This window comes from Protopterus annectens, chromosome 8.part0, assembly GCF_019279795.1.
Source record: "Protopterus annectens isolate FY-2018-M chromosome 8.part0, PAN1.0, whole genome shotgun sequence".
Lineage (NCBI taxonomy): Eukaryota > Metazoa > Chordata > Ceratodontiformes > Protopteridae > Protopterus > Protopterus annectens.
The window spans coordinates 604,473,056-604,493,710 of NC_056741.1; the positions used below are offsets into that span (position 1 = coordinate 604,473,056).

At 42.9% G+C, this 20,655-nt stretch overlaps 1 protein-coding gene across 1 annotated transcript in view; it reads right to left on the reverse strand.

Moving 5' to 3' along the window:
- The window catches only part of WNK3 (WNK lysine deficient protein kinase 3), a gene marked incomplete in the record, with an annotated part of 2,462,820 nt that overhangs the window by 1,172,290 nt on the left and 1,269,875 nt on the right, over positions 1–20,655 (reverse strand). The window contains 1 exon segment of the mRNA XM_044079290.1: positions 7,003–7,119. Coding sequence (XP_043935225.1) covers positions 7,003–7,119 — 117 coding nt within the window.

The window sequence follows — 20,655 nt, forward strand, 5'->3', positions numbered from 1 at the left end:
GGACCTAGTGGAATGAGCTTTAACCTGACCTGAAGGAGACATGCCTTTGTCCTTATAGACCTGCATGATGCATGAAGAAATCCATCTAGCTATAGTGACCTTGGAAATAGGTTTGCCCAAAAAGGGTCTATAGAACAAAACAAACAATTTATCAGATTTACGAAAATTTTTTGTCCTGTGTAAATAGAATCGTAACTATGAACATACAACATGTGTAGTTTGTACTCCATCCTGTTGGTAAAATTGGGAAAAAAACACAGGTAAATTTATAGTCCGATTGATATTGACTTGTGACGCCACCTTAGGAAGAAAAGATGGATTGGTTCGAGGGATACTATCTTTATGAAAAATCATGAACGGGAATTTTATGGACAAGGCCTGTAGTTCCGAAACCCTTCTAGCAGAGGTAATCGCCACCAGAAAAGCCGCTTTCCATGATAGAAATTTTCGATCTGCAGTTGCTGCAGGCTCGAAAGGTGGATCGACCAGAACTTGGAGATCCACAGAAAGGTCCCACGGGGGGAACAGCATCTTTGACCGGGGGGTGTAGCAAACAAGAGCCTTAAATAAAGGCTTTATACAGTCTACAAGACGCCAAGGATGCAGAATTCTCACCCATATGAAAATGAGAAATGGCAGCCAACTGAACTTTGACAGTAGAAGAACTAGCTCCATGCTGGAAAATATCAGGTAGAAAATCAAGAATGGTGGAAATAGGAGCCGTAAAAGGATCTAAACTACTCTGAGAGACCCAGACAGAAAAATGTTTCCATTTACTGCGATAAACCTTTCTGGTAGAAGACTTATGTGCAGCTACCAAAATAAGACTTAACTGAGGAGGAAAGCCCAGGAGTCCTAGCAATCACAGGTACTGGAGCAGCCAGGCCATGAGCTTCAGGCTGTCCAGACTCAGATGAGGCATCCCCCGATGGGTGTGAAATCAGATCCTGAATTGATTCTAGGATCCAAGGTGGAGCCAGAAGTTGAGACCAAAGGAAGGGAAACCATACCTGGTGAGGCCAGAATGGGGCAATGAGGATCACTTTGCTCCCCAGTCGACAAGCTTTCTCAAGAAACCTCAGGATGAGAGGAACTGGCAGGTAAGCATACAGAAGATTGGGAGGCCAAGCATGAACTAGAGCGGCTCTGGGGGACTCCCCCTGGCAGGGGGGGGGTCAGAGCAAAAAACCTGCTGCACTTTGCATTGGAAGGAGATGTGAAGAGATCGCAGCAAGGTTGACCCCACTCGCTGAAGATCTGTTCCACCTACTGATGGATTCAGAGACCACTCGCAAGGCATCAGAATGGTCCGACTTAGCCTGTCCTCTAGAATTTTGGACCTTCTCAGAATGTGCGTTGCAATGAGAAAGCGACCGATGGAGATCGCCCATTCCCACACTCTCATGGCCTCGCGACAAAGGGGATAAGATCTGGTCCCTCCCGGTTTGTTGATATACCAGACTACCGACATGTCTGACTGAATGGCAATTGTCCCCAGAGGATGAAAGGCATGAAGGGCCCGCAACGCCAGAAGGACCGCCCCTCATCTCTAGGGCAGTGAAATGCAAGCTGGTCTCCAAGGGGTACCACAGGCCTTGGACAGTCCTGCCCGAACAATGCCCCCCCACCCACCCAAGTTGGGAGGCATCCGTGGTCACTGTGGTTTAGGCCGGGGCTGGAACAAAGGATCGTCCTTCCAAAATGTCCAGAGAGCTCATCCACCATATGAGGGACGAGTGACACATTTGACTCAGGTGGATAGGATAGGTTAGTGGCAAATCCAACAGGGACCACTGAACCGCTAGAGTCCACTGAAGAATCCGCATGTGTAGCCGAGCACATGGAAGGAGAGTTATGGTCGCCGCCATAGAGCCTAGGGCCCTCAACACTGATTCCACTGTCGGGAGGTGAGAACGGTAAATTAGGGAGACATGCATCCTGAGGTTTTGAACTCTCTCCGAGGTCAGGAACACTTTGCACTGCAGTGTGTCTATCCTGGCACCAGTGTAATACCTTTACAGGCTTCTAGTAGAGACTTGACTGTGTTGATGGTGATACCCAACTCAGGGAAGTGTCAGAAAGTAATCCCTGGTTTGGGAAAGAAGATGCCTGGTGGGAGCAGAGAGGAGCCAATTGTCCAGGTACGGATAGACCTGAATCCCCTGAAGCCTCAGGTGAGCCACTACAACCGCCATCACTTTGGTAAACACCCTGGGGGCTGTGGTGAGACCAAAGGGTAGGGCTCGAAATTGATAATGATTGGTCCCTAGCTGGAAGTGGAGGAACCTCCTGGAGCTTCTGTGCATTTTTATGTGATGGTAGGCATCCTGGAGATCTAACAAACACATCCAGTCGCTCTCTTGCAGGTACGGAATGATGGACTGTAATGTGACCAAACGGAACTTTTCTTTGGCAACTGACGGGTTCAGGATAGAGAGGTCCAGGATGGGCCTTAAGTTCCCCGTTTTCTTGGCACCAAAAAGAACCTGGAGTAGAAGCTCAATCTGGACTGATCGGGAGGGGGGACAGTTTCAATGGCTCATTTTCCTAGCAGCTTGGAAATTTCCTGTGCTGCTGCCTCCCTTTGTGTGTGTGGAATGTCCGGGAGGTGTTTGGGAGGTATGGGGGAACGCACGAAGTGGATAGAATATCCTCTGGATAGGATTTGAATCACCCAGCGGTTCGTTGTTATGGACTCCCATGCTGCTGGGTGCAAGGACAATCATGCCCGACTGCCTCCAGAGTAGAGCAGATGGGCAACCCCTCCGGGTTGCTGCCTGGGTCTGTCCGAGAATGGTTCTTGAGACCTGAAGTTTCGTAGACCCCCTCGGCCTCTGGGCCAGTGTCCATTCTGCCCCCCTCTGCCTCTAGGAGGAGGAGAAGAGCTCTGAGTGTCCCGGGAATACTGAGACTTCCGGAACCACATCTTTTGCCCTCTCTGGTTCCGGGAAAAGGACCTTTGAGGGTTAGAGAAGCGGATGCCGATGGCAGACAGTGTCTTCCCATCCTTCTCACTCTGGACTACTGTCTCCTTGACGGTCTTACCGAAAAGAGTCGAGACATCATAAGGGGCATTAGCAAAGGATGCCTTAAAAGGTTTGGTGAATTGGCACAACCTGAGCCAGGCGTTATGCTTCATGGACACGCTGGACCTAGCCGCCCTAGCCACTCCTTCCATAGCACAGGACAGGAGTCGCATGGACGTATTTGATACTGCTCTCAGAGTGGCCATTTTCGCAGAGAACCAAGTCTTGCCCTCCTGCGACATGGACTTGGGTGGAGACTCCTCCAGCTCCTTCACTAGGTCACGTTGGAGTCTCGTAACATGGGCCAAGTAGTTCAGCGCCCTTATCGAAAAGGTAGCTGAAGCATACACCCACTTCCCTAGGTGGTCCATCATCCATGATTCTCGGTCAGGAGGGTGGACTGAGGAACTTTCCTGAGATAGTTCCTTCTTCATGGCTGCTGCTACCACCATGGCGTCCACTGGGGTGACCTTGTTCCAGGAAGGCCTGTCAATAGGGGGACTCAGAACCTTATAGGGGCACTTGGGGATCGGCTCCAGGGTATCTGGTTTCTTCCACGCCTGCAAGGTGATCAAATCCACAAAAGGATCTGCGGCAGGGGACACCCAAGACGTAGACGGGCCCGTGCCAAAAGCCTCCAGAAACACAGACTCATCAGAGGAGGGTTGGGGGCAAACCAACCTCCCCCGCTGGCGCAGGATCTCCATGTCATCTCCAAAGGAGACATCGTCCATGTCGTCTCCAAAGGAGACATCATCAGGAGGTGATCTTGGAGAGGCCTCCCCATCATCTAAATCTGTGTCCTTGGTTAAGTACTCGGGGGAGTCCAAGTGCCTCCTCTTGCACGTATACTTGCGAGGCACATCTCCCATGAGGCTCTCCGGGGAGCACTCACAAGTCATCTGTTCCTCTGGGGGAATCATCTGGGGCTCTTTGGGCACAGGCTGTCCCTCTGGTAAGACAACGGGGACCGTAGACAGAGCCGTGGAGGTCTGGGCGGAGTCTGGGGGGGGGCGGTCAGGGGCCTCGATTCAATGGAGAGGACCCATTCTACCACATCAAACGCCAAAGGAGAGCAGACCTCCTGGGAAGCTAATAAGGAGGCCGGTCTCCCCAGATCCGACACAAGAATTGGAGCCGAACCCGAAGTGGATGGTTCCACTCTCTCGGATCCAACACCCAAGCTCCTGCTCTGAGAGTGGCTTGGATCTGAACTGGTTGGATCCGAGATGCTCCAAGCAGCTGTCGGCGTCGAGGATGCAAGAACTGTCGGCGCCGACGACGTGACCAAGGCCAACCTCTGATCTGAGAATGCCAAAGGTCGGATCAGGAAAGGAGAAATAGGCTGAAAAAAAGGGACGTGAGCTCCCCCCTCCTGGGGGGGGGGGGGGCTGGCAAGACCCCCATCTGGATCTGTGTACGGATAAAGCACATCATTTTATCCAGATCCATGTTTAACAAAGAACAGGTCAACCGAGACGAGGCTACAGACTTTGATCTGGCCAGTCGGGGAACCGAGGCCGGGGAGACTGAACGTGCCTTCTCTGGCTCCGGGGAGAACCTCGGAAACCAGAGCCAAGGGGAGTCATGGGTCCGTGCAGACTTCCTCGGGGACGAGAGGTCTGGGGACCTCTTCCTCTTTACCTTCATCTTCGACTCTCTCTCCCACTCTCTACCTCTCCTCTGCTCCTCTGCCACAGGCTTAGATGCAGGAGTTTGAGTACCAGCCTGGGAGGGATGGGAAGCCAGTGGGAGAGGCAGTCACAGCAGCCGCTGTGACTGAAGCAGACGACGAGGAAGGAGGATCAGTGACAGGCAAAAGACCTTTGAGGGCCAATTTGGTCCTTCTATCCTTCAAAGCTCGGGGGTTGAACACCGCACAAAAGGAGCCCTCCACATTAAGGTGGGCCACACCTAAGCACAACACACACAGTGTGTGGCCATCCGCTTTGGAGAGCTAATGGCCACACTCTGCAGCGCTTAAAAATAAGCCTTTCAGCCATACTATCAAACAAGAAGCCTTAAAAAGAAAGAGAGAGAGAAACCAAAAACTTTCTTTCTTTAGACTAATAACACACCCACTCACCACACTAGCGTGACTAAGAGGGGAGAGGGGCACTACAGACAAACTACTCTAACTACAACTACAAACCTACACTTGACGCCAAAGCGATGGGAAGGGAGAAAGAGTACCTATACTAACCCGATCCGGCTAAAAGTAACAGAAAATTTAGAAAAATTTACAATCAGAATCACCCTGCTAGCTGGAGCTCTAGAGACACTATGTTTTACAAATCACGGCAAATGAGATATGGGGATGGAAGGCAGAGGGGAGGAGTCTGGAGCTCAGAGATGAAGCTAGTAATTTTTGCCGGCTCGGATCCGATACAGATTCGTATTCCCACAGGTTGAAGACCAAATTAAGTAAACTACTTCAGATACAACTCACCAAAAGGACACCATCCCACAGTGAAGCATGGTGGTGGCAGTGTCATACTTTGTGTTTGCTTTTCATAAGCTGGAACTGCGGCTTTAGTCAAGGTGGAAGGAATTATGAACAGTCCCGAATACCAGTCACTTTTGGCTCAAAACCTTCAGGCAACTGCTAGAAAGCTGAAGATGAAGAGGATTTCACCTTTCAACACGACAATGACCCGCAGCGTACATCCAAACAAACAAAAAGAATGGCTTCACCAGAAGACAAAGTTTTGGAATGGCTCAGCCAGAGCCCAGACCTAAATCCAAGAGAAACTGTGGGGTGACCTGAAGATGGCTGTGCACGAGATGCCCTCACAATCTGACAGATATGGGGGACTTTTGCAAGGAAGAGTGGGCAAATATTGCCAAGTCAAGATGTGCCATGCTGATAGACTCCTACCCAAAAAGATTGAATGCTGTAATTAAATCAGAAGGTGCTTCAACAAAGAATTAGTGTAAGGGTGTACACACACATGCAACCAGCTTATTGTATGTATTTTGTTATATTTTACCCCTAACAGATTTGTTTTTCAACTGAATTGTGCAGGTTATAGGACATATTACAGGTGGGGAAGTTTTGAAATGATTTATAGTGGTCTCATTTTATATGTCACAAAAAAACTGGCACTTTAACAAGGGTGGGTACACTTTTTATATCCACTGTATAAGGGAAGAAGATGGGAAAAAAAATCTCACACTTCCTTTGTTCAACCAACTAAATTCTGTACAAAAAAGCAGCTTTGGGTCATTTCTATCAGTACTGAATGTAGCAAAGAACTTGTCAGTAAAGGATGAGCAGAGCAAAATGCGAAGATGGAAGGTACCTGGCAGCCAAGGAAACAGTTTTTCTACTGAGCAGTTTTAAAGCCTGCACATTACCAGAAACCTGTATCTTCTTAACAGATGCAGTGTTTAAACCAATGAAGGAAAAAAAAGTGAGACTTACTGAGCACTGTAGCTTCTTTTCCCTCTGGCAATGCCTTTCAGTGGCCATAGCTTTTGTGAAAAAGAGGCCAGAATGAGGCCTTTTTGCTTAACACCCTTCCATTTAACTTGTCAAGAAATCACAAAGAATTATTTAAAGTAGAAAAAGGTATAATATCTGTCCAAAAAATTTACATTTTATGACAATTTAGTTGAAAAAAGCATCAAAAACATAGGAAAGTTTTCATTCCCTCTCTTCCTAAACTACAGAACAAAGTAAAACAGATTAATATTTAAGAAAGATTTTATTCAGTACACTTAGGCATAACTGACACACTTATTCTTGATTTGAACATGCACCTTTACAACTTACAACAGATCATGATTCAGCCTCACTGAAAGGATGTTGTAAGTCAGCAGCTCTGAAGCAGTTGTGTTAATTTTTAATTGCAGGAAGCCAAATTACATTTAGCCATAAAGATGTAATGGCAATCTAACACAACTGATAAGTACATGATGGTCACGTGAGTAAGGAAGACAAAAGCTATAATTGTGAATACTGCATATCAATTACCATGTAATATGCAATGTCCTCTGGTGCATCTCCTTCCGCATCAAACCTGAATGTGACAGTTTTGTTATCATGAGTCTCTAACTGGCATTCCACCATATTATCACCAACAGTGGGAACCTGTGCAAAAGAAAGGAAACATTTACTGCAAATTAAAACATAAATGTCATTAGAGACACTGATGCACAATACTTCTACAAAATTACTTTGTCACTGGGCACATCTAACCCTCATTATGATAAATACTTAAAAAAGGTAAATACAACCCAGTGCATGTAATTCTGACAAATTTATATTTTAAAAGGATTTTCTTGAAATAATGTTCAAATTTATGCAGGAAGATAAGGAGGAATATAAAACCGGTAAGACAGAAGTTATTTATGATCCCTAAAACTATCACATTATCATAAAATCTGTACCTCTGCATAGTTGCACAACTTTCTATGCCTAAGAAGCTTAACAATTAAAATATAAATATCTTTTCTCAATTTGTATTTCTGAAGTACAACATATGTGTGGTATACCCTTCTAGTTTACAGAGACTAAAAAACAAGCAAACCTGTTTTTTCATTGGGGTACCATACCTAGGAATTCACAGGAAGTTAAATGGTTACTTTAATTTATATGTCAACTAAATTATTTAAAAATAACCTATGACTGGGAGAGAGTAATATTTACTTTATCCCAAGGCTGACATGGTTTGTTCATGAGGGCAAAGTGCGAGTGACCAAAGACAACCACAGATAAAACCAGTATTAGCCATACCCAGTTAAGAGTTATTACTAATACACATTTCTATTATTTTTTGACATTGTACATTTGTTACTGGGTTTTTTTTTCAGTTTTTCTTTTATTAGTTATGTGTTCTTCCACTTCAATGCACAATAAATACTTTGCCACACTATTTGTATATAAATATACATGTACGCACACAACCACATGCATTTTATATATGCATATACATAATGAACTTGGGTGCGTTTGCATGTGCTGCTTAGTGACGCCGATTTCTGAGGCTAACTTAACTCACTGCATTTGCTGTTTTACATATATTTGTATTTTAGGTATTTCTTTCCATTCTGACTGTGGATCACAAAGTTCTTTGGTTTCTACCAAGTGACTAAATGGAAAGCAGCTTTGGCTGTCCTGTGTGTGGAGTCAATAATTGGATACAAGTAGCCAATAACCACTGTCTCAGTCGTAAAGGTTCACATAGTAAAAAACACAAAAACAAAATTTGTGGAACTTAGGTTAAAAAAATAACTATAGAACTTACTTGCAGCTTAGTCCTATAAACATAACTTGAAGTTCAAGTTACATTTGTTATTGTAATGACAGTGCTTATCTGTAGATTTAAGATATCTTACCTTCAGTTTTACAAGAAAATAAAACTAGAAATAAGTGCTAGGTTATCTAGAGTGACAACAGTGCTTCTCTGTAGCTTTAATAAACTGTTTTCAAAGCTGGTGAGTTCCAAAAACCAAAATCGTACTCCTTGACATTTAGCAACAATTATACAATGACCCCTCCATTAATATTCCAAAATGTGCATGCTAATTGGTCAGCATGCCCGTTGTAAATCAGACTTATACTAATGGAAAAAGGTCCGGTCGCCCAGACTTTTTCCATTAGTATAAGGCCTTTTTCTGAGTGTGTGTTACACAGCAACGGGGAACAACAAGCTCAGTTGCTGTAATCTCACAATGTTAAACCCGTTTAACATAGCGAGATATCTTAAAAAAAAGCAACGGAGATCTTCCTTTCTCCATTGCTTTTTTAAAAGCTGTCTTGCTATGTAGTTTAACATAGTGAGACAGCTTTTAAAAAAAGCAATGGAGAAAGGAAGATCTCCGTTGCTTTTTTTGAAACTATCTCGCTATGTTAAACTCTTAACATAGCGAGACACCTTTTAAAAAGCAACGAAGATCTTCCTTTCTCCATTGCTTCCACACACAGCTCTGATGTACTGTGTAAGCATACACATGCCCTTCGCCCGCGTGACCAAACCAAACCAACCATGGGTAAATCCAGCATTACCCATACCCAGGCATGGGTTATTGCTTAAATAAACTATGCCAAGATTTTACTGAATGTCTATTTCGTAATTTTGCATTACAAGCTCCACATAGCTGGACATTTTTGTGCTGGCAATGTTCAATTTACAATGGACATGCTGATTGCTGTAGCCAGTGTTGTACATTTTGAAATACCACACACACACCACTGCATAACTGAAAGTACTGTCATGCAATTCAAATGACCCATGGCAAAGCTACACCTCCTTTTGGCGGTCCTTACCTTGCTTTTGCTCTTTACATGTACCCATTCAGCAGTATGTTGGCTACACCAAGAATGTGTACATTTACAATACGTGTCTACTACTAATCTGATTGTGTGTGTGTAAGCTACTGGTTTTTCAGGTTGTTACGTATGTCTGGACACTGGAACAACCTACTCACCACCCCATCCAAACTGTCCTTCCAGAGTGATTTGTGGGGACTGTTTGGAGGACATGAAGGCTACCACACTTATTTGATCAGAGTTAGTAGTTTGTAATGAGGTCGTATTCGATTGGGAAGATTCTCATCAGGGTGGGACTATGGTTAGGAAACATTTTGAGCTTGTGAGGCATCATTAGAGGGCAGCCATGGCAGTGGTCCTGCTGTTAATGTTCCTGGACCAGAGAATTCTTATGTTCTGGTAAGTATGCAACTTGCATATAACTCTCATATCTTCCTTTTCTTTAGATCCACAACGTTTTACACATCCAGACTTGTTAATTTGCTTCCTATGGCCTGAAAGGGTCTGTAACATCATAGCCATAAATGAAACCTAGCTAAAACAAAATATGAAATGAGATCCTACCACTAGGGTATAACATGCTCAGATTAGATAGAATAAATAAAAAAAAAAAAGATGGTTTGGCAGTATCTGCAATGCACACTCCAGCTAACCCACTCTGTATTTATGGCCCACAGCTACTAAAACTTCAGAAATTCTTATATCCTCACTTAACATTAGTAATGATGCATAAGGTCTTACTCTATGTATCCTAGGTAACAACAAAGATACTACAGAGGAAATTCTTTCATGAGCTTCAGCAAATATCAAGCAAAAAACTATAATATTAGGGGACTTCAATACAGTCAAATTATTATTAATTCCAACAATATAATCAGTTTATATGGCTTCACTCAACTCATTTTGCCTCCTTCTAGATAAATAAAACCAGTAGTAAATGCTCTACCATCGACTAGATACATACAAATTCTCCAGTCATTGTTTTCAGATGCACTTCCTTAGATCGCCGCAGTATTCCAGTACTGTTGGGTTATCTAACTGATGTAACTTGATGTCCCACCAGCATACCAGAGCCAAAAAACTTACGTTCACGTATCTGGTATATGATCTAAGCCTGTGGGCAAAGGGTCTCCATAAGCAGGAGGCAGGAGCCCAAGATCCCCAGACAATCCTGTCACGAGTCCAAATGCAGGCTCTTTGCTTCCATCTGTCTGCTTTCTGCATTGTTGTTGGCTGCTGCGACTGGCTACACTTATTCATATAAGTGCCTCATTGGGAAGACTTCTTTTTCTTTTAATTTTCACTGAAATATTTGGTAATGTCAACTAAGAGAGGGAAGTGTGACTTTTGTAGGCAGACATTGTAAAAGGGCCTCCACTCCCAGTAATGTCAATTGTTTTTCCCAAAACCATATGTACTTATCTTTTCTTGTTAAATACTTAGAAATAAAGTCTTTGAAGTACCTTGCGCAGTCCAGGATAGTGGCGCACCCTCGGCCTCAAATTTCCTGCTTTCACTAAAAACTAAGTTCAAAAAGGCTACCCCTTAGGGAACAGAACCTCTCAGTGAGAGGCTGCACATGGTACTTGAGGTCTGGCATGGTTTTGGCCCACCACGCGTTGTTATTGTAGATGTCACATATAAGAAAAGTAAGCTGACATGTAAAAATGTTTCTTTAGTTCATGTGTTTCAGGAAAAGGGCACCCAAAGCAACCGAATAGGTTTTGCAAGGTTTCCGAGGGTCTTGAGTTTCTTCACAAAAATCCTGTAGCAGATTCTTCTGCCTTTCCCACTCTCACTGACAAACCTATGAAATTTCTGCCAGCAGCTGTTTTGCCATGTGGCAAAGAATGCAAGTTCATGGACAGGTACATTAAGAAGACATACTTCTGCCAGTCTTGTTTTTAGTGCTTTAAATTTATTTTATTCTACAGTCTGGTTACCAGATGGGTGAGTTTGTGCTAAGACACTTTGCAATTACAACCTGGGTACAAATAGAGGCATGCACCATTGATTAAGATAAGAATACAGAATTATTATTTAAAAGAAGACTAACAAACTTAACTGTACAGGATTTGATAAAAATGTTATAAGTGGGAGTGAGGTGATTAGTGCATATGAGAGTATATGTACAGTATTTACAATATAAATCCATGGATTCAGAATGAGCATGTTGTATAACTGCACTTTTGGCTATAATTTACATTGTTTGTGTTGCTAGTCATTGTTTAACCAGTGTCACGGAAACACAAGTACCTGGCTACTTTGACAGGTAAGTCTTTGAGTGATTTTTTTTTTAAATGTATCCTGAGTTTTATTAGATTTAACCTCAGCTGGTAGGTTGTTCCATAGTGCTGGTCCTAGTTTGGAAAAACCTTTTCACCAACAGCTAATTTATACTGTGCCTAGTTTGGGTAAGGTAAGGATATTGGCTGCCTCTCACGGAGTAGTTTTGTTCCCTAATGGGTAGATAAGTTTTCACAGGTGGGCAGCAGTCTGTATGACCCATAAGATCCAAGGATTTAAATTTTGCTTGCCACATAAGATGTTGGCAAGACAGATGTATCTCAGCGGATCCCCATACTCTGGAGCAGGCTGTCCATCTGTGTGAAGCAGAGTACTTCCCCAACATATTTAAGTGTAACCTTGACAAATGGATAGAAAAAGAAATTCACCCCGGGTCCGGCCCCCATGTCTTTGATGGACAGAGGCGGACAGTAATGCCCAGACTAACATGTCCCGTACACACCCACCAGGACGAAGTACAGAATTAACTCATAAAACAAGCCACCCTGCTGGAGTCACAAAGTCAGTTGGTTGTGTAACAGGAGGAAGAAAATCATGGCAAAAATTAGGAGGTGCAGCACCCAGCAGGATAAAAGCACTCTCATCAAACTAAAACAACTCGAGGACAACTCAAGTCTACCAAAGTGAAATTTGAGGTAAGTATGGCCTCCCAGACCAAGAACAACAACAAAGCATGTTTTAGCTACGTCTGCAACCTTAAAGGCAATACACAATTGTGTGCAGAGCTCATTGCAAATGGAGCCACCTTTATTGAGCCAGAAGGTATAGCAGACTTCTTGGCTGATACATTCAGCTCCAAGTTTACTCCTCTCTCCCCTCAACCTTCCCTCAGGAAATATCATCAAATACAACTCTCCCTACTATCACTAGGGAACAGGTCCTTAATGCTCTCTCTAAGACCAAGAGCACTGCATCAATGGACCCAGACAATATCCCAGGATGCCTTCTCAATAACATGAAACATGGCCTATCAAGGCATCTGGAATTACTGTTTAACTGTAGCCTCCAAACAGGTTTTGTGTCTCATGAATGGAGAAAAGCAACAGTCATCCCTGTGCACAAAGGTGGGCCATCTACAGACTTAGAAACTACAGACCCATAAGTCTCACTAGTCTTGTATGTAAAGCCACAGTAAGAATTATCATGACAATGATCAATAGAGATACAGTAAACCTCCAGACTCTTGACACAACCCAGTTTGGTTTCTTCAAGGGCAGATCATGCCTACTCAACCTAGTGGATTTCTTTGAGAAGGTCATCAAAGCAATGGATGAGGGCATAATGGTTCACACTGCCTACCTTGACCTGGCCAAGGCATTTGACACAATACCCTACACTCTGGTATTGTTGAAAAACTCAAGAGGTTAGGTAAAAACCTGCATGTCACCCAGTGGATAGCCAGCTGGCTCACAGACGGGTCTCAGGAAGTTAGAATTGGGGAGTCTACCTCTGCAAAGAGGCCAGTCACAAGTGGAGTCCCTCAGGGATCAGTCCTTGAACCACTCCTTTTTGGCATTTACTTCTCAGACGTCAAGGCCAGTGTCAGTGGTCTCTGGCTGACTAAATTTGCAGATGATTGCAAATTAGGAGTGGTCATTGAATCTCACACTGACACAAATGTTCTCCAGGAGGTGCTGATACAGACAAACAGCTGGTGTCAGAACCATGGACTAAAACTAAATGCCAAGAAATGCATAATAGTATCCTTTGGGAAGTCATCCATCCTTCGTAGCTATCATATTGAAAGCACACTCCTTAGAGTTGACCCAGTAGTCAGGGACTTGGGGGCACACACAGATAGTAATCTAGCCTTTGATCATCACATGTCTATAGTGGTGAGGAAATCGTACTGTGTTGCGCAACTTATAAACAAAGGTATGACATCTAACTCGAAGAAAGTCATTGTTCCACTGTATTCAGCATTCATCACATCTGTCCTTGAGTAAAATGCCCATTTTGTTATGTACTTAACCAGGTATATCCAACAACTGGAATGTCCACAGAGGTTTCTCACTAAACGAATACAGGGTGTAAGCAATATGTCATATGTAGACCGCCTCAAGGCCCTATCCCTGTATTCTGTCTCCTACAGGCTTTTGAAGGGAGCTCTATGCCTGGAATATAGGACATTGTCAGACCCCACTCTGATGGACCTCCTGCATATCCATAAAACAGCACCAGAATTACTCATTTTAAAGTCTTAAAAACCTTGCCTGTGATATAAATAAGACCTGTATAGATCCCAGAGACTAACCTGTCTATGGAACAGGCTCCCCATCCATGTGAAGCCTAACCCAACCCAAGTACAACTTAAACAGTTGGATGAGAAACCAGAAATTCATCCCTGGTTTGGCACCCATGTCTCTAATGGACACAGGTAACCTCTAAATGGTTCATGTCCCAGGCCCATGCTTACACTTATCAAGGGTATCGGAACTTGTCAGTGATTTGGGATGCATGGCTAGGCTTAAAAAGGCCCTTGTGGTCATTAGCCTAGTAAAAAAAACTATGACCCTATAACCTCTAGAAACATTCTGAGTAACATGCCCTCTCCTAACAAATTCCCATGGTACATAGGAACACACTTGGGTTGTATTGCATGGTTAGGCTTATAAAGGCCTTGTTGGTCATTTAGCCTGGTATATACCTATTAGCCTGTAAACCTCTGCATTAGCATGAATAAGACTGTACTTTTAAAAAAAAGTAGCTCTGCCAGTTATTGGGAGTCACTGAACTTTGCTTTGATATGTCACAGTGGTGTGAATTTTGTTTTGCAAGTAATGCAAGTTTATTTTAGACTCAGCTGTTTGCATCTTTTGGGTGTTTTATGAGGATTGTAGAGCAATTAGGGCTAATGCATATTCTAGTTTGATATAGGTTTTCTAGCAGGAGTGAGGAGGTGAGACATGCAACAGCGTAGTTTTAGTGGAGAGAGAACTGTGGTTATATTGTTTCAGTATGAGTTTTAAAATTAAGGAGTGGGACTAGCTTTAGATGTAGATATTTTTGTTGTATTACATTTGGAATGAAACCCCATATATGGTCCATACTGCTAAGTTTTGGTAACATGGTAAGCTTTTGTGAGTTATCAATAAGTATAGCAGTGGTCTTTGTGGGGTTCATTAATCTGTTAGATTGTAGCCAACTGCATAGGTCTGAGAATTTGTGTTGTATCTCGGCTGGAGCACCTTCTGTGTGGAGTCTGCATGTCCTCCCTACGGTCGAGTGGCATTCAAAAGACATGTGTGAATGGGCGTGCCTTCGTTGAAGGTTGGGATGGCACCTCTGCACTGTAAAAATCTACTGCCAATCATTAGCGGACCGGAGTTCCGCTGTGGCGACCCCTAACCAGGAAAAGCCGAAAGAAGAAGGTATGCATCTCTGGATCATCTTTGCAAATAAGAATAATGCCTATGTGCACAGCAGTGAAGATTCCAACAGGCAAACAAGGTAAGGAACATTATATACATATATGTGTTGTAGTAATGTAATAAATCCTTGAAACACCATCAGTAACTGACTTGCATTTTTTAGGACTAGGGTTATGGAAATTATACTATTTTCTTCATATTTTACTGAATGACTTTGGCAAGGAAAGATGTCAACATGCTAAGTAATAGCTCATTTTTGAAGACAGTATTAGTCCTTACAATGTGGTAAAAGAAATGTGGTCTTGTGATGTAGACATGTACATATATCACAGTTTGTTTAGGGCTTACGTTATGGAAATTATGAATTTTTTTAATATTTTGTAAATAACTTTGCTAGGGAGCATGTAATCGTGCCAAGTCATACCTCATGTTCAAGAAAGTGTTAGTCCTTACAACACTGTAAAAGAACTGGGTCTGTATGCTGTACACCTGTAGAGATATGACAATTTAGGACTCAGGTTATGGAAATTATGATTTTTTTTCTCATATTTTGGTAAATAACTTTGCTAGGGAGCATGTAATTGTGCCAAGTCATACCTCATTTTGAAGACAGTGTTAGTCCTTAAAACATGATAAAAGAGCTGTGTCTGTATGCTGTACACATGTACAGATAAGCACAGTTTTTTAGGACTAAGGTTACGAAAATTATGACTTTTTCAGATTTTAGTGAATGACTTAGTTAAGGAAAGATTTCTACGTGCTAAGTAATACCTCATTTTGAAGACAGTATTAGTGCTTACAATGTGGTAAAATAAACGTGGCCTTGCGATGTAGACTTGTACATATATCACAGTTTGTTTAGGACTTACTTTATGGAAATTATGAGATTTTTCATATTTTGGTAAATAACTTTGCAAGGGAGCATGTCAATGTGCTAATACCTCATTTTAAAGACAGTATTAATAGTTCCAACATGGTAAAAGAACTGTGTCTGTATGTTGTACACATGTACAGACATCAAAGTTTGTTTAGGACATAGGTTATGGAAATTATGATTGTTTTTCATATATTGGTAAATAACTTTGCAAGGGAGCATGTCAGTGTGCCAAGTAATACTTCATTTTGAAGACAGTGTTACTCCTTACAACATGGTAAAAGAACTATGTCTGTGCACTGTACACATCTACAGATATCACTGTTTTAGTCTGTAAGATTATGAAAATTATACATTTCCAATACTTCTCATTATTACGCCCATATCTTTGCAAGGGAGCATGGTGATACCACAAATGATGCATCATTTTGAAGCTGACATTGAGCCACACAACTTGCGGCTGATATGTAGCCTCTGTCTATTACAGGTGATGAGATATTATGCTTTATTTATCGATTATGAGAAATATAATATTCATCATAAAGGCATAAAGGAGCATCACACAGTAATGGTTATGGTATCATTTTAAAGCTAACATTCAGACAAACATATTAAATACAAATTGTATGGGTCTAACAAGGTACACTGACCAAGATATTGTGCTTTGTTTTCCCAAAAAGGTAAAAAGTATGCACAATATCAGCATTCCTTGGCAAATATCTAATAATGACTTGGATACACACTATCAACATTTACACTGTTGGAAAGATCAGTGTCTGCTGAACAACTTTTGCATTTACATTTTTAGCCTAGCTATTATTGTTAAAGAGCTATGGAAACTTGTTTTCTGTATGGTATTACAAATGGATTATCTGAAAATGAGCTCAGGTTGCACTGTTGTTCCTATGGTGGAAGTAAGCAGGAAGCATTTTCTGAGCTGCTCCGGAGTGAATGAGTTAAGGATTTAACTTGCTTAGTTTTCAGTGCATTGTCTGCATTGTAATCTTTACCTTACAAAGTTGCTGTATTTACTTTACCAGGTCTATCCACACAGAAAAATTCTTTCAGCACAGAATGGAAGAGTATAATACACACACACACACACACACACCACACCCAAACTACAGTTCCAATGGCACATACACAGCAAGATCTTGCTAGATTGCAGCCACATTCAAAGGCAAGAGCATGCAAAGAAACAGGTAGTACACATCCCCAATGACTTGTTTCAGCACCCACAACATAAAAAGTTAAAGTGGCAACACAATACAATTGAATATCAGTAATGGCACCAGACTGTATACGAAGTGGTTTCTCCACACACTAGATTTCACCATCTTTGTAAATTTATAGCCACCACAGTTAATAGGAAAAGTCATTATCACTGTTACTGTCATGCAGTCATTTAATAAAACACAGATTTATCAAGCAATTCCAATGCAGCCACAATAGTAGATTTTTTTCTCTGAACAAGTCTCTTGATACACTGCAAAGCAGCCAGATAGATCTAACCACAAATAAGAGAACCAGAAATCCCAGGCTTATATAAAGAACTCCTCACCAAGCAGTGTGTACATGCTATGTACAATACATGGAGCATATACTGTTCAGTGGATATGTCAGTAAGCTGTAGTAATGACAGGCGTGATGTGAGTGTGTTGCTGCCTGCCTGCAATGACGACGGTATGAGTGCTCTGTCTGCTATGCTTAAACACTACATCAGTGGGAGTGGTAAGAACTAGGAAGCCTATCTACCACAAGAGGAGTGATTTCTGGCCCAGAAATTGTAGCTTATTGGCCGTTTGGTCAGTTTTTCCATCTCTTTAAACTTTCTGGTTTAAAAGCCCACATTTGCGCTCATTTCCCACCTTTCCTTATAGGTTCATAGGTTTATACTAGGCTATCTGCCCTAAGGCATTTATAAGCCTAGCCCAAATTTTTGTGGCTTACGCCACCCCTTATATGAAAAAAATACTGTGCCCATTAGTTTGTTGTGCCTCTGTCCAGCAGTGACACAGAGATGATTCCTGGGATAAACCTACGATCTCCCATCCACAGGTCAAGATTTCTCTTGAACAGAGCCAGTGAGGTGCTCTGCCTCACATGGACCGGGATTTTATTCCACAGCATAGGGAGTCTGAGTGATAAATCTATCCCTCCAGCACGTCCTATTTATATCCGTGCTAAGGTTTAAGTCGCTTGCTCTAGTGGTTTTGGTGGATTTGGATTTTTGGGGATTTTTTGGAAGGTTTTTGGAGGCCCTGTTTCCCAATTAAATTTTTCCGGGTTTTTGGACCAAATTTGGGGCCTTTTGGTAAAGTCAGGCACAAAAAAGGGGGGGCCAAACCCCTTTTGGGGGCCCCGACGGTAATTGGGCCAAACTTTTAAATTAAAAAAAGCCCCGGGAGGGTTTTTCTTTTCCCCCAATTCTTTTGGCCTGCATAGAGGATAAGAATGTGTTCCCCTGCTTGTTGATGTACCACATGACAGTTGTGTTGTCTGTCAGAATCAACACCTGCCCTGGAAGAAGTAACTCCTTGAACGCCATCAATGCAAACTGACTGCTAACATCTCCTTCATGTTGATATGTAGATGCTGTAGTCTGGCAGGCCACTTGTCTTGTATCCACTTTCCATTTAGATGAGCTCCCCAAGCAGTGTCCGAGGCATCTGTCGTTAAAATCTGACTCCGCCTCTGGCCGGGTCACAGAGAGTCCCTTGTTTAGGTGACATTCCTGAGCCCACCACAAGAATTCCTTTTGAAGGCAAGGTATTATTTGAATGACAGTGTCCAAATCTTGGCAGTGCTGTGTCCATACATTTGAGATACCATTGCAGCTTCCTCATATGCAGTTTGGCATTGGGAAGCACCAGAATACAAGATGCCATGAACCCTAATGCTTGAAGGACTGTCCTTGCAGTCAGCACGGACTGATGAGATAGTTGATGGAAGTAAAGTGACAGACTCTTTTGTTTGTCCGGGGTTAAAAAGGCCATCTGAGCTGCTGTATTCAGTCTCACACCCAGAAAGCACATGTCTTGAGAGGGTACTAGACTGGACTTTATTTCGCTCACAGAATACCCTAGTCATCTTAGCACAGCTATGACATATTCCAGATGCTGTAGAAGGTGTTCCTTTCTTGAGCCAGAATCAGGCAGGCGCCCAAGTTAGGATAGGCTTGAATGACTTGAAGCCTGAAGTACGCTATCACTGGATCCAGAACCTTTGTGAATACTCCTTTCGCAGTAGATAAGCCAAAGGGCAATGCAGAGAACTGATAATGAAAATCTCCAGTTCGAAACCGCAGATACTTTCTGCAACTTAGCCTTATAGGCACATGAAGGTAAGCTTCCTTGAGATCCAAAGTTACCATCCAGTGATCCTTGCCCAGCAGAGGTAACAGTTGCTGTAACGCCAACATCTTGAACTTGGGAATGTCCAGATAAGTGTTGAGGATAGATAAATCCAGAATTGGTCTCCACGTGTTCCCCTTCTTTGGTACTAGGAACAGGCGAGAATAAAATCCGAAGCCCCTTTCTGATACAGGGACTGGCTGAATGGCCCCTATCTGGAGTAACTGAGAAACTTGCTTGTGAGCCTCTTTTCTTTGTGGAGGAGGAACATCTGGCATGCCTTTGAAAGGGGCATTGTGTGGAAATAAAATCTGTAACCGTGATGAATAATATCCAGCACCCATCTGTCTTGAGTGATTAAATCCCAATTTTCTTTGAAAAGAGACAATCTTCCTCCCAAAGGAGCTGCCAGACGAGAGTCCACTGGCAGCTGAAAAGGCAGGTCATTGGTTCTGCTTACGAAGGACTGACCCTGCCCTCACCAGAAGTCTGAGCAGGTGAACTGTCTGATCTAGGCCTAAACGAACCTTGAGCCCTGCCCCTACCACGCCTAGACCTACCCCTAGACTGGGAACCATAAGCAGGATATGTCCACCCCTTAGCAGGCCAATTTCTACTAAACTTCGAGGCTGCACCTGCAAAAAATCTTTAACAGTCTGCATAGACTTAGCTTTGTCCTCCATTTTCTTTAAAACTGCTTCCACAGGCGGTCCAAACAACACATCAGACTGTAAAGGAGCATCCAAAATCCTAGTCTTAACATGCTCAGCTAAATTCTGATCCTTCAACCAGGCATGTCTGCAGAAGAACAGAACTAGTAGCAGCCACCCTCGAGGAGGCCTGAACAGCATCAAAACCACACTGCAAAGAATGCTTACCCACTTGTTCAGACACATGAACCAAATCCAGCAATTCTTTACACTCAATACCTTCCGCCAAAGCATCCACCTTAGATTTCAATTGTGAAAGGAGATAATTTTGATATTTCAGCATATGAAACTGACAATTCAACGCCCTCATGGCTAGAGTGGAAGAAGTATATACTTTCTTACCCCACCTATCCAAAGCCCTTGCCTCTTTATCAGAGGGTACAGGATTTTTAACCACAGAAGCTTTAACACCTTTAGGCCCCTGAGAAACAGTTTCTGGGTCCAACCTGGGACTCTTAAACAAATACTTATGAGCTTCGGGCACCCTATAATACCTATCAGGCTTAACAGGAGCAGGAGGCAAGGAGTCAGGGTTCAGAGAAGCCTCTGCAAAACATCCTCCACCACATTCAACACAGGAGGAATAGCTAAGGGCCTATGCTGGGGCAAAACAAGAATTCCCTAAGCCTTTTCTGGAGTCAGAGTAATCTTGGCCTTCCCATTTAAAGTGCTCCCTCATGGAGTGAAGAGTCTCTGAAAATGAAAAATCCTCAGGAGGAGAAGCTGAAGGAGTGGAATCA